Genomic DNA, 15,086 nt, shown 5'->3' with positions numbered 1-15,086 from the left:
AGGACATCAGGGACTCCCCAGTAGGCCAGATGCGTGATCCCACCAGCCACATACCCTCCCTCTTGCAGGGACACCTGGGAATGTTTGGTGGACAAGCACCATGGTCATCTTCTATTACGCTGTCCTCCAAAATCAAGGCCATACTGTGAGCATCAGGACTGTTATTATCTATTAATGATTAAACGAACAAGTAGAGCTTAAAATTTGTTTACATTTTCTTTCTTAATTGAAAGTTAACAGGAAATTGACACAACATTGTAAACTGACTATAACTCAATCCAAGAAAAAAAAAAAACAGCAAAAGAAAGTAAACGGCTTGGCCATATACAAACCCTCTTAAGACATTGAAGGACAAAAAGAGGCCACCTCAGGCCAGATTCAGGCTATAGACATGATTTGTTAGATCTGCACTATTTTGTCCTAAGAGACCATTTATATTTGTGCTTTGAATTTACTGCAGTGTTTCCAGTTTTTATGTATCATATTTACAACTTCTCTTCAAAATGTGGACAATCTGACCACACTGAGTCTACATTCTTAGGGTGCAATTATCTGCCTGGACTGAGTAATAGCTGCCCTCACTAGAGAGAGTATAGGCTCTCCAGTTTGCCACAATCCCCAGCACTCCCTATTGTGTCCCTCTCATTATAGCCAACTATCCATTGTCATTTATCATAACTTTAGTACTGTTGGTTTTCTTATAATAGTTAAGATGAAAGTTAAATCTTTTTCTATCTCTATCTTTATTTTAAGTGGCAGGTAGAGATCCAGCAAGAGGTTCACACATTTCAGGAAAGATGAGAAAGATTTCATGTTCTATGTAAATGAAGAATATTCTTATGTGTTTAATATGCAACCAAGTATTTTGTCTTGAGATTACCCAGCTTGCTGTAATGATTTGCCTTACCTACCTGGCCCCTCTAGGTACAGAGTGTGTGACTACTGGCCTGCAGTTACCCCTGATATCTGGGGTATAGGGAAGAAGCAGAGGAGGCCTTGACTCCCTACCCACCCCCCCCCCAAGAAAGACCCTTAAGTCCTGCTGAAATCTGGGTGATAGCAAGATTGTGGCTATCTCCTTTCATAGGATCCATCTTGGTTAGACAGTGACAGCTTGAAAAACAAAACCTTGAACTTCAAGCCTGAGGAGTAGGGCTCAATGTTGGGAATGGGACAGGAGGGTTCATAGGACCTTTGTAGGGCATCATGATGAAATGATCATGCCTTGGTCCATTTGAGCTGCTATAACAGAATACCATAGACTGGGTAGATTATAAACAACAGAAATCTATTTTCCACAGTTCTGGAGGCTGGGAAGTCCAAGATCAAAGCACTGATAGATCCAACGTCTGTTGCAGGCCTGCTTCCTGGTTCATAGATGGTCATCTTCTTGCTGTGTCTGTGGAATCTCTTTTATAAGGGCACTAATCCCATTCATGGGGGCTGCACCCTCATACCTAATCACCTCCCAAAGGCCCCGCCTCCCAATGCCATCACACTGGAGGTTAGGTTTCAACATATGAATTTTGGCAGGGGACAGGAATGTTCAGTCTACAGCAATCAGGGGGAGGTGCTGAGAACTCGCCTCAAGGCACCCTCTAAAAGGGAAATTCCATTTCCTTGGAGAAGGAGAAAGGATGCTGGAGGAAGGGGAAGAGACTGAGTCTTCCCGAGGTTAAAATAGCCCCACAGTTTTAGACATGGGAGCTCCTGGAAGCATGACTTACAGCCAGCAGTGCTTGGATTTACACTCACTTCTTTAACATCGTCAAGTCCTCCCTGTAGTCTGTGACCCAAAAAAGGACCAAAATCGCTGGCCTGGGAGAGCATCCCAGCTCTGCTGTCTGAGACTCAATTTTCCAAATGCCTCTCAGAAACAGAGCTGAAAGGAGGCAGAGACCCAAGCTCTCAATTATGTTGGAGTTTCAGAGCTAAGGAAATAGCCCAGCTACCTCCTGCTCAACACCTCCATAGCCACGGGGCTTAGAAATGTTGCCCAGGCTGAGCAAATTAATAGAAAACCCCATGTTTTTCTTTCCAACCTGAAAGACGGCCTCCTTTGCTTAACCTCTTCTTTACCCACTCAAGGCCACCATACCAGGAGCTCCTGGAACTGGCTCCCTTCCTCCCAGTTGTAGCCCACATTTACTGCTTTTCTAGGCATCCATGGAAGGAGTATCACTGTTAATAACATAAAGGGAGACCCAGCCACTACCTGCCTTCCTGAGTTGGGAAAGAGACAGGAGCTGGTGGAGGAACAGTTAGTCTGCCTTTTCCCCGAGGACTGGCCAAAGGCAACAGAGCCCAAGTGAAGCGGGGAAGATGGAGGCTAGATGTGAGAAGGAACTTCCTGACTCAGATGACGGTCAGCTCCCTGAAGGAGCCGCGAGGCCCGTCCATTAGCCCTAGAGGCACCTTCTTTTAAATTAGCCTCAGAAGGCTGAGGCTTCACCTTTACCGAGTGGTCATTTCTCTTACCGATAGTCTGGGTCAGCAGTGGGTAGGGCCAGTGAGACCCAAGTCCCTGGTCATTAGAGCACAGTGACTTCGTGATGCTTGTCTTTATCGTCCCCTTGCAAATTGTACCTGGCCTGGGCTGGTGGATAGAATGAATCAGTTCAGCCATCACACACCAAATTGATCCCCCGATATCTGCCACATTCCTAGCTCTGGGGTGGAAGCAAAAGTGAGGAAGCATCATCCTCCCACCCTCAAGACCTTCACAGATGAATGTGGGGAGACAGACACATGTACAGTGCAGGTGATCCTAAACTAGAGAGGGACACGAGACACTGTGGGAACAGAAATATCTCAGAAGGTATCAGGAAAGGTTTACCAAAAGAGGTGACATTTGATCTGGGTTTTGAAGATCACGTAGGAGTTTGCCTAGAAGAAAGTGGGGAAATGCATTACAGTAAAAGGAACAGCTGTAGCTAAGAAACTGCATTTTGTTTTTCTTGCTAAGGATCGTTATTGGATCTTTGAGGTTGTCTTTAGTGCTCATACCACCTGAGACACATATTGAGTTTTTACACTATCCTAAAAGCCCCTTACAAAATATTCCTCTTAAGTTGAAATGCTGCCCTAGATTAATGACATGAGAAAGGGCTATTTGTCCATTCTCCCCGTAAAACCTTAGGATATGAATCAAGCCCTTTTCTGCTTCTCTTCTTATTAAGCATCTATTTGGCTTGCCTGCCTGATTTGTTTTCCTAAGGTGGGGGGAATACACCCTACTTGCGCACAGCACGTATATTTCCAGATACTAATTAAGCATCCGTCCAGTCCTTAGTGGGTGCGAGAGGGGTCTTGGGCCTGGGAGAAGTGGCATTTCCATTTGGGGTTCTTCCTTCCTATTCAGCCCACTGCCCCTCTCTCCAGCCTCTTGCTGACAAAGGCAACCAGGTAGTCAGAGAGATGATTCTCATTTTGAAATCTCCCTCCCCACACCATCCCATCCCCGCCACCTCATCAGCAACCTGGCGGTTCCTCACCCCTGGGGACATAGGGCTTGCTGGCTTTCAAAATGTCAAAATCTGTTGAGACGTATTTCCAGGTGAGTGTCAGCATCCCCCAGCCTCTCTGCAGAGCTCCAAATTATGAGGCAAAAGGGGAGTGCTTATGGGCCCCCTGTCTTCAGGCATTCAGAGGTCTTCGGGGCCCCTCTCCACCTGAGCACACGCCCCCGCTGGCCAGCTACTGCTGGCTTTGCTGAAGCCCAAAAGGGGGCAGCCGGACCCCGCAGGGCAGTGTCTGGATGAGGGCAAAGCAGCGCAGCCCTCTGCCTCTCAGCGACAGCCTAGCCTGCTGCGGGGAAGCCGTCTAAGTCAGTGCTGACTCACTGCACATTAATGATGTCAGGATAAAAATAACAGTAACACTGATAACAATACCACCTTAAGGTGGGTATCATTCTAACCTTGGGATCACTTACCCACAGCACCAGGGCCCAGGGCTCTGCTCTGGGCTCAGCCTAGGCTTGGCCTCCTCCTCCTGGTGACCCTGGTCAGACAACTAACTAGCATCTGCACTCAGGCTCATAGGAGCTCATAGGCCCATGGGGTTGCCAGGGGGATGAGAGGAGATCCTGTCTGAGACTGTTACCGAGTCCAAGCTGGTACCGCTCGCCACACGACAGGCCAATAAATCAAGAGACGAGTTGCTGGGGCCAGGAGGAGCAACTTTATTTGGAAAGCCGGCAGATGGAGAAGATGGTAGAAGATGGTAGTGTCCCAAAGAACCATCTTGCCTGAGTTAGAATTCAGGCTTCTTTTATACTAAAAGGGGAGGGAGTCAAGTCAAGCATTTCCTGATCCTGGTCAGCCATTCCCAGCAGGGCCTGGTCAGGATGTTTCCTGTGAGTTAAACGAAAGGATTTTATCTTAATGCTCATTACCTGGGAGGCAGGGTGCCCAGCCATGGGCCGTTATGTATAATTTAAGCTTACAGGCAACATCCCTGTAGCGACTAACTTGTAATAGAATACAAAGGCTTTTTCCTCATTGTAGAATGACAGCATTTACTGTCACAGTAAGAGCTAGTATCTGTGGAGCTGTGGCAGGCACTGGGCTGAGCCCTTTAGATCCATAGTCTCATTTGATCCCCAGCCCAACTCAATGAGGTACCATTATTGTTCCCATTTTACAGATGAATAAACTGAGGCCCAGAGGGTCTAGTGGCTTGATGAAGGTCACACAGTTAGTAGGTGGGCAAGATGGGACTTGAACCCAGGCCATGGAGTCCTAGAGTCCCCTCTTAACTCTACAAGTCCTAGCACAGAATAAGTGCTCCAAAAAAGGTTTATTATTATTGTTGTTGTTGTTGTTTGGCTAATCATTATATTGCTGATCTAGGCATTTTGTTGCTCATTTAGGTAAAGATGTATTGTTAATGCGAGGCAGACAGGGCAACAAGCACTGTCCTCATTTTGCAGATGACACCCTTGTGGTCCGGAAAGGGAAAGTGACCACCCGCTGAGTCTTGGTGACACAGCTCCACCCCTTTCCCTTTATGATGACGTCATCATCCCTGTCAGTCATTCAAATCAACATAACATGTGGTGTTTACCTCCTGGGGCCAGGCTCTTGGAGTCCGCATGAGGGAGGCAGTGAGGCCTAGACCGGACAATGGGGACTGTGAGAGCCTGGATTCCACGCCCAGCTCTGTTGCTGTCAGTTGGTAATTTGGGGATAGTCACTGTACTCCTCAGAGCCTCCATTTCCTCCTCTGAAAAATGGGTTACCGTGAAGATTCTGTGAATCAGTAGATGTGCAATGATCTAGCCCGGGTGAGGCACAAAGTAAGCATGTACTAAACGTTACTTGAAATGATCATGGCCCTTGAACCTAAATGTCATCTTTTCATCAAATAGTTGCCTCAGCATCTGGAAACTCCCACCCCCAAGACAAGCTACAGACACAGACATACGCAGTAGTCCTCACACCGTGACATTTGGGGTTTCGTAGAATCACGCACAGACGTTCCCTGCAGAGCCCACCTGGCTGGCATGAGCAGATTCCATCGGCTGCGTTCAGGTTGCCATCTTGGGGTGCCTGTTGATTGCTCCCTTCCTTAAGCCTGTCTCTAAGCACTTGACAAACTTCCCGTGTTTTCTGTCTGCGGGAAGGTGCCCCAATTCCCTAGGATAAGCTGCGATTAAACCCATTTCTGCCCCCAGCTGTATCGGGTCAGATACCCTTTGCCTTGATCTGGTTCATGACCACAGTTAGACACTCAGATCAGATTCTCCCAAAAGTGTTTTCAATCCTCAGTTCCACTTCAACGGGTTACCAGGTGTTCCTGGTGTATCTTCAGAACAGGGAGCAAAGGATGCTTTCCAGGAATTTATATGGAACAGAGTGTCCCTCAGTTCCCAGTGGCAGCAGAATCCAAACCTTGCTGACATTTCACCTCCCTCCACCCAGACCATCACCTGTTCGGTGACTAGCAGGGTCTTCCTAGGTCACTTAGTTAAGGGGCCAGACTTCCATGTCCCGCTGCCCTGGGTCAGAGCCAGGGTGGAACCAGAAAGTAGGGCCTGAATTGACGGGTGTTTGGGTTCAGCCCTGCTGGAATTTCCACGTATTTTGCCCACTGTTTGTTTTAGTAGTGAGTAGATTCAGTGCAAGCTGTCTGAGGGGGACAATGACACTCTGGTTTGGGAATCAGGGACACCACTTTGTACGCTCATTTATTGCATCAAACCGTATTCAAATTCTTTTCCCAGATAGGCTGAGTTGGGTCAAAGTCATTTTTCCCTCCTCTCTTTACGAACGGGTATCAGTTGCCAGAACCCCCTTCACACGAAGGTTTTCAGAGGTGCAGACAGCCCCAACCCTCGTCTATTTTCTGAGGGTCCCAGGATGCTTCAAAAGATAAAAAGTGCAAAACATAATCACAAAGCTGCTTGTGCATTTTAAATGTTTACATTTAGCAAGTTAATGATTTTAATAAACACACATATGACGATGGTGGTGTAATCGGGGTAGGCCACAGGATAATTGCAAGATTTCTCAAAATTAATTCGTAGCACACGTGTACACATTCTGCTCTGGTAATGGGATCGAGTTGAAAGTTGTTTAATAATCTGATTAGCTTGTGAGATCATTGCGACGATGATCATCGGCTCGTTTGGAGAAAAAAACCGTCAACAATCTCACAGGAAGATCTCTAATCTCCAGAGGCCCAAATGGTGATAAGTCTGACTCTCAGGCACCCCCGCCATAATCAGCCTCCACAGACTGCAGAACGTGGACCATTGAATAGGGGGGAAGAGAGAGGGTAGGGGAAGAATAAGTGATTTCAAGCTTCCGTGGAGTTATTATAAAGAATGAATCACTTTAGAAGTCATGCTTTGAATACACTACGAGGAAATTATACTCTGAGGTACTAAACACTGTTGGTTAAGTTTTATAAGTAGCAATTTTTTAATTGCACAGGTGGGTGAGTACCTGCTGGTTTGTGGGCCCCGTGGTTCTAGGGTCTGAGCTGCCACAGCCATCTTACCCAGGTTCTACTTGCTGCCCCGAGGAGGGTGGTACCCACAGATTGGATGGAGCAGTGCCGCCTGGGGCTACAGCTAAGGGGCTGCATCCTGGTGTGTGGCATCTGCCCGCTGATGTGGGTGGCCTGCTGCCCAGCTCAGCCTCAGCGTGCTGCCCTCATTTTAGAACCAGCCAAGCAGGGCAAGTTGCTGCAGGCTTACGACGGAGGAGCTGGTGCCAACAGGGAAGGAATGAGGAGTTACTGGCTTTGTGCAGGTTTGGGCCTCAGCTCCTGGATTAGCTTGCTAAAGGCTGTCGTAAGGGAGCAGCACAAACTGGGTGGCTTCAACAATAGGACTGTATTGTCTCAGAGTCTGGAAGCCAGAAGTCTGAGATCAGGGTGGCTCCAGGGTTAGTTTCGTCTGAGGGCTGTGAAGGAAGGACCTGGCCTGGGCCTCCCTCCGTGGCCTGTAGTGACGGTCTTCATGTTCACGTGGCATTCTCCCTCTATATGCGTCTGCCTCCTGATTTCCCCTTTTTGTAAGGACACAAGTCATATTGGATTAGGGCCACCCTAATGACCTCATTCTAACTTAATTACCTCTGTAAAGACTCCAATAAGGTCACATTCTGAGGTCCTGAGGGTTTGGGCATCAACGAATGAATTGGGGGGACACAATTCAACTCCTAACAGACCCTACCTAGGTTGTTCTGTGTCTCCCAGGCACCTCCCCCCCTGCTGTCAAGCTCTTGTCCCGGTTTCACTGTGAGGCTCCTGACTGTGACAGCCCGTGATTGGGGGAGGGCGGGGTGCCCTGGCTCTGTTTCTAGATCTGCCAGATTCTGACATCTAGCATCTGTCTCCCTGCCTTATAATCCTCCCTCCATGTTCCCCTCACTCCCACTCCTTACTTCCCAACTTCTGCTAAAAGGCTCATAACCTCCCACTGACCCACCAGAAGTGTCCAAGTCAAAGTCGACTTTATTCTTTTCCCTCACATCCTCTCACACCACAAGGATCTGGTCCTGCGTCCGGCACCCCAGTCTCCATCTCCCCGCTTCCTGTCCTCTGCTAGTGCATCTGGATTTCCCACCCTCTTGGCGCCTCCCCTGTGCTGGTACGGCAGCCCCCTCCAGGTCTCTCAGCCTTCACCCTCTCCCTCCTGCAGTCCTCGCAGTCACAGATTTCCTAAAACTCAGCTTTGATAAGGTCACCCCCTCAATCAGGCAGCTTCAGGGGTTCTCCACTGTTCTTCACTGTCTAAGCTAATTCTATGGCTTAGCATTTAAGGGACTCCACGATTTTGAAATGCATTTAGACCTTATATTAAACAGCTCAGGATGCCATAACAGCATACCACAGACTCGGCAGCTTCAACAGCAGAAAGTTATTTCTCCCAGTTCTGGAGAATAAAGGTCCAAAGTCAGGGTGTCAGCATGGTCACATCTGCTGAGGGCTCTCTTCCTGGTTTGCAGACAGCCACCTTCACTGAGTCCTTACATGACCTGTGCACACAGAGGGGCAGGGAGAGACAGCGCATGCTCTCATCTTCTTTTTTTTTTTTTTCCACCTTTCTTTTTTTTTTTTTAAATTGAGCTATAGTCAGTTTACAATGTTGTGTCAGTTTCTGGTGTACAGCACAATGCTTCAGTCATACGTGAACAGACATATATTCATTCTCATATTCTTTTTCACCACAAGCTACCACAAGATCTTGTATATATTTCCCTGTGCTATGCAGTATAATCTTGTTTAGCTATTCTATATACACCTGTCAGTATCTACAAATCTTAAACTCCCAGTCTGTCCCTTCCCACCCTTCTCCCCACTGGCAGCCACAACTTGTATTCTATGTCTCTTCTTCTTATAAGGCCGCCAACCCTATCAGATTAGGGTCCCACTCATAGGACCTCATTTAACCTTAATTACCTTCTAAAAGCCCTGTCTCCAAATATGTCACAGTGGGGATTAGAGCTTCAATATATGACTTGCGGAGGATACAATTCAGTCCATAGCAGACCTCAAATGTGTGTTGAACATGTACTATGTGCTGAGCACTGGTCTAAGGGCTGGAGATAAAGCCAAGTGAATGGTGAACAGGCTAAAAACTGCATCTCTATCTAAATACCTCTAAAGAGATATGTAAATCTATGTAGAGATAGAGAGATATAACTACATACATTCACACTCAAAAACATATACACTCACAAATTGCAGGCAGAGGTAAGTGCTGTGAAGGAAAATCAGGCCTGACCAGGGACCAGAGAGTAGCAGGGGTGCAGTGCTGTTTACAAGAACGATCAGGAGTGGTCTCTAGCGCAGCGATGTTTAAGTGGACGGAGACATAAGTGAGTGAGCGTAGAGTTCAGCCACTGAACTTCAGTCCTTTAGATCAGGAGCCTGCAAACTTTTTCTGTAAAAGAGAAAATAGGAAATATTTTCGGCTTTGTGGGCCACCTGATCTGCGTCTCCATCCCAGCTACCCGCGCCTGCCGTTGCGGCACGGAAACAGCCATGGACAGTGCAGAAACAAACGAGGGTGGCTGTGTGCTAATAAAACTTTATTTGCAGACACTGAAATTCGAACCTCATACAATTTCATGTGTATAGGACATTATCCTTCTCTTAGTTTATTTTTATTCAGCAAGTTTAAAACGGGAAAACCGTTCTTAGCCCGTGGGCTATACCAGAATAGGTGGTGGACCAGATTTGGCCTGCGGGCCACGGTTTGCAAACCCCTGCTCTAGAGCACGCAGCCGTAAGATGCTTCTCTCAGAACAGTGAGGACCACCGTGGGGCCTAGGACACAAGTCGTCGGTGCACAGGAGGTACTCATTGTGTATTTGTTGAAAGAGAGAAAGAAGGGAGGGGAGGATGGGAGAAGGAATCTGGGTGTCGGGGATCCTACAAGCTGAGTTCCTGGCTCAGGGCCTCAGGCTGACATGACCTCACCAGCTGCCTCCTCTTGGGCTACAAGACCATTTCCTTCCATTTCCTCGGGTCCTCTGCAGGCTTCCAGAGAGGTTTTGACAAAGCCTTTGAAATGCCCACAAGCTCAGAGACTCCTTTTCAAATTTAGGAACAGGATTCCAGGAGCCCTCCCACAGAGCCCACTGAAATCGAGTTAGTGTCTCCTGCCACCTGAAAAGCTTCCATTACCTGCTACCCCAGACACAAACCCAGAAAGGAACACATGTAGCCATAGCCCAGAGTCCACTTGTGCCCTGTCCTTGGCGTCCTAACTCACAGGTGCCACTAAGCTGAATTTTTTAGCATGAGCGCTTCGGTCCCCACTCAGAAAAGTCATTTGCATCCCCCGTACGGGGCCCCGACTGCTATATTAATCTCCCCGTTTGTCCCCTCCTGAGTCATCTAATATTACTGCTGGCTAATTAAAACATCAAAGCGCAAGTACAACAGCCCTGCCAGAGGCCTCCTAATGCCTGGTTTCAAGTGTGCAGTGTGCGCAGCCTGGTGGGGAGAATGACACGGCATAAGCCCGGGCCCCCAATTACTTGGCTCGTAATGACCACCCCTCGTGCATCTGGAACCTCAACAGATGGCCTTTTTTATTGCCTGCATCTCACTCCCTCCGCCCTGCCAGTGAAGGCTGCCGGCTGCCCACCCACCGACCACACCCCACACCTCTTCCAGGCTACCCACTCTTCTGCCTTCCTGTCACCTCCACGGGTCCTGGGCCCGACCCCAACGCCAACACCATGTCTGTTATCCCCACTCTGGGATTCCAGCTGCTTCTCAACCTCCAGGGTGTTAAGCTGCTGGTGGAAAGAATTTCTAAACTGGCTGAGTGACGCCCGGTATTTAGGGAGGATGGCTGGGATGCCTCCCTCAGGGGCAATATAGGGTTTTATTTAATCAAGGATGCAGGTCACTAGCACGATCAGAGGAAGTCGTCACCCAGAGGCCTGCCCAGATGTGACCTCCATCACCTGCACATCTGCTAGAAGAGACAGGAGTGGAAATAGAATCCTAAAGAAGTTTAGGATGTCTGGACGGGACTTCAAAGGAAGTGGAGTTGCTTGTACTTGGCTTTGCAGGGGGACATAAGTAAAACAACTTAAGAGTTTAGCAGGATAGAGGACAAACAGGGAATGAAGGAAAGAACTCATCCAAATCCTTCGCCTCCTGCTCCCAGTGTGGTAGTACAGTAGTAATACTTGTAACAGTGGTCATGGTACTGGGACTAGACGTTGTCCTGGTGGTGGCAGAATGATAACACCAATTGTGATGAGTCATGACCAACATTTAGAAGGTGGTTGCAATCACTCAAATGAAAGATGATGGTGGCTTGGATGAGGTGCTGGCCGGTAGGTAGAGAGAAAGAGGACCAAATGGATTCTAGAGCTATTAAGGTTAAAATGGGTAGGAATTGGGGATGGATCGGGTCTAGGGGATAAAAAGGAAGATGTCCAGGACAGCTCCCACCTGTGGTTTGCACAGGTGGTGGATGGATGGAGGTACCCAGCACTGAGTTGGGAACCACTGGAGGTGACCGGATCTGGCCAGAGCAGGAAAGGGTGGAAGATCATGGGTCCTAGCACCTTCCTTTTGTCCTCTGCTCCTGCTCCCTGCACTGTTCTGGAGCTATCTTTAACAGCTGCATGCTGTCACCTGCCTCCTGTTCTTCCCCACACTCCAACGTGGCGGCATGGATGCTTTAGCACAGAGCTCCTATTCCACTGGCCAGACAGGTGGCTATAATATGCCTCTCACCTCAGGACCTTTGCACAAGCTGTGCTCTCTGCTGGCAAGACCCTGCTCCTTCCTCTTTGACTGGTTAATACCTACTTGTCTTTCTGATCTTGACTTAGAAGTCAAATACTCTGGGTCAGGTACCTCCTCTGTGTGCATCCACAGTCCCCTGTACACTGCCAGCATCCCATGTTATGGTACCCATTGCACTCAGTTAAAGTGGTTCATTCAATTTTCATCCCTCCATTAGACTGTGAACTGCATGAGGGCAGAGGTCACATTTATCTAGTTTGTCACTGTAGTCCTGGCACTTACTGCCTTGCCTGGCACGTATGAGATACTCAATAAACATGTATTGAATGAGTGAATCATGCGTTATGGCCAAGAAGCAGGATAGTCAGTTAAGGTAATTTTTTTTACATTGAATTTTTTATTTTTTCTATTTTATTACTTTTTTGTTTTACTTGTATTTGGGAGGTTAATTAGGTTTATTTTTTTATTTTTAATGGAAGGATTGAATCCAGGACCTCGTGCATGCCAAGCACACACTCTGCCACTGAGCTATAACTTCCCACCTGCCCGCCCCAAAGGCATGGTTTGAAAGCCAGTCTGCCAGGATTTGACTCATGGCTCCAGCTTACTAGTTCTGTGATCTTGGATAACTTGGTTAACCTCTCTGCCTCAGTTTCCTCATCTGTAAAATGGAGATGATACAGTTGTTGCTTTGCCCACAGCAAGTGCTCATTGAATGCTGCTTTTCAGTAGTAGTCCTTCAGAGTTTTCTGTGATTTTTGTCCTGGATTTAGCTGATTTAATCATAATTCACAGCTCCCTTACCAGCCTAAGCACCTCCAAGCTGATGAGATGGAGACGCTGCCTCCTTTCTGATTCATCTCCTTGTATTCATCCTTACTTCAGCCACACAGGCCTCCTTGCTGGTCCTATGAACTTAGCAAACTCATCCCTACCCCAGGGCCTTTGCACATGCCTTTCTCCCCTCCACTTTGTCATCATCACCTCCCTCTGTATTATAATCTTATCACCACCTAAAATTATATTATCCATATAATAGTTTACTTATTATTTATCTCCTCTTCTCCCAAAACAATGTCCCAGAGGACAAGGATCCTGACTATCTTGTTCATCTCAGTGACCCCAGTGCCTAACAGTGCCTAGCACATAGTAGATGTTCAGTAAATACAATTTGAATGTGTGAATGTCCTTCCTCAAGGTCACTGCCCAGGGCTCTACTCTTTGGCATGAGTGTCACTCAACACTGGCTCATATTCTCCCCTCTGTTGCTCAGCCATTGCCTCAGCGTATGCCTGCTGCTTCTCCCTTACAGTTGCTGATGCTTGTCTGATGCACAAGCACACCTCTGCCCAGGCAGGGAGACAACTGGTCAGAAACACCCAAGATAGAATGTGATTCTTATCAGTGAAGTTTAAAATGGATGGGCCAACATTGACCAGCCCAGGCTCATCCCCCCTTACTTAATGGGCAGTTTGCTTACAGAAGTGAAGACAAGTAGGGGACTGAAGATGCTCAAGACAGAGAGAACTGTAGGTGCAAAGGCCCTGAGGCAGGGACATGCTTGGGCTTTTTGAAAAGCAGAAACCTTAAATTTGGGGGAAATATTCTATGCTTCAAACCTTCCTAATTTAAACCTTTTCTTTCCCCAGTACTTTCCAGAAATGGTGAGTCTGGGCTGTAGCAAGAAGGCCCAGAAATCCAAGTAAATCCAAGGCTTGATTCCTCAGGCCTGAGGGCTGTTATCATTCAAAGAGACTGATGGTGTTCTTTCAGTCATTTATTTATTCAAGAAACATTCATTGAGTCCCTGCTATGTGCCAGACCCTGAGCTAGATGCCAGAGAGACCACCTGTGAGTTCCTGACCCCTCTCCATAGGACAGAACCTGAAACGTTCTTCCACAGCACCTCCTTCTGCACAGGTGGAGGGACCAGGTTCCCTGCCACCTAGCACATGTCAGCCCCAGAAAGTCAGTGACTGGGGGCAGATTCCAGGAAGAGCATCGCCTCTCCTCATCCCCGTGGAGGCAATCTTCCAGTGCTCTCAAGACCCACCCTAATATCCCATCTTCATTCTCTCCTCCAGCCCCCTGCCTCGGGAAGGCAGTCCCCCACGAAGAATGGCAGTCCCTCCAAGTGCCCCCGCTTCCTCAAGGTCAAGAACTGGGAGACGGATGTGGTTCTCTCGGACACCCTCCACCTTAAGAGCACGTTGGTGAGTCTCCCAGCGAGGGGTAGACCAGGGTGTCTCAGCCTCAGCACTGTCCACATATGGGGCCTGCTGATTCTCATTGTGGGGAACACTCTGTGCATTGTAGGATGTTGAGCATCACCTCTAACTGGTACCCGCTAGATGTCAGCACCCCACCCCCCGAGCTGTGACAACCAAAAATGTCTCCAGATATTAGCAGATGTCCCCTGATTGGGAAATCTACCCCCATTTGTAACCACTGGTGGATACTTATTTATACAAATACTTTTTATTTATGTACCTTGTACCCAAAAGAATCTAAGGGGAGTTGCTGGTTCTAAGAAGATTCCTTTCATCTCTCACAATCTGACCACTAACGGAGTTTTGAACAAATTCTTCTTTTTTTCTCACAGCCTGTCCTCTCATTTTTTATGTTATATTTTTAACAGTCAACAAATCAACCTATTGCTTTAAATTTTTGTGTTGAAAATGGGCCTCTTGGAGGAATGTTGTATCAGTTAGCTATTGCTGTGTAACAAACTTCCCCCAAAGCATAGTAACCTAAAACAACCACCACTAAGTATTTTTCCAAAGCCTATAGATTGGCTGAGTGGTTCAGCTGATCTCAGTGGACCCCATGCTTTTATGGTCATCTGAGAGGTCAGCTGTGGGCAGGCTGGTCTGGGATGGCCCTGGCTGGGATAACTCAACTCTGCTCCATGTGGCCTTTCATCTTCCAGCAAGCTAGCTTGATCTTCTTCACATGCTGACTGCAGGGTCCTGAGAGAACGAGCAGAAGCTCTCTTGAAGCCTTGACTCAGGTGGGCACAGTGTCACTTCTGCCATATTCTGTTGCCCCAAACCAGCCCAGATTCAAAGGATGAGAAGAACAGCTCCACCTCTTGATGGGAACTGCTGTAAAGTCACAGAGCAAAGGCTATGACTACAGGGAGGAGAAGAATCAGGGCTGTTTTTGCAATCAAAGTCCCGTAGATGTGTTCAAATGAGTTACTAGAATCACTGTTCTTGCTCCTTCTTGATCAACATGGAATCAAAATCTATTTAAGGATTCAGCACCAGTGGTTCTGATTCCCAGGGAATGGCCATCACAAAGCCCCCCTTCTTCTAGTTGAATAGAGCTGACACTTTCAGAACCTTAAAATGCAA

At 47.7% G+C, this 15,086-nt stretch overlaps 1 protein-coding gene across 1 annotated transcript in view; it reads left to right on the top strand.

The window, feature by feature from the left end:
- The window catches only part of NOS1 (nitric oxide synthase 1), a 105,510-nt gene that overhangs the window by 37,424 nt on the left and 53,000 nt on the right, over window positions 1–15,086 (top strand). Inside the window, exon 4 of the mRNA XM_031670011.2 lies at window positions 13,815–13,943. Within this exon, the coding sequence (XP_031525871.2) occupies window positions 13,815–13,943 (129 nt within the window). The remainder of the gene's footprint in view (window positions 1–13,814; window positions 13,944–15,086) is intronic.

This window comes from Vicugna pacos, chromosome 32 (assembly GCF_048564905.1).
Source record: "Vicugna pacos chromosome 32, VicPac4, whole genome shotgun sequence".
Classification (NCBI taxonomy): Eukaryota; Metazoa; Chordata; class Mammalia; order Artiodactyla; family Camelidae; genus Vicugna; species Vicugna pacos.
Note: the sequence above shows the minus strand (reverse complement) of the source record. Positions and strands in the feature narration are given on the sequence as shown.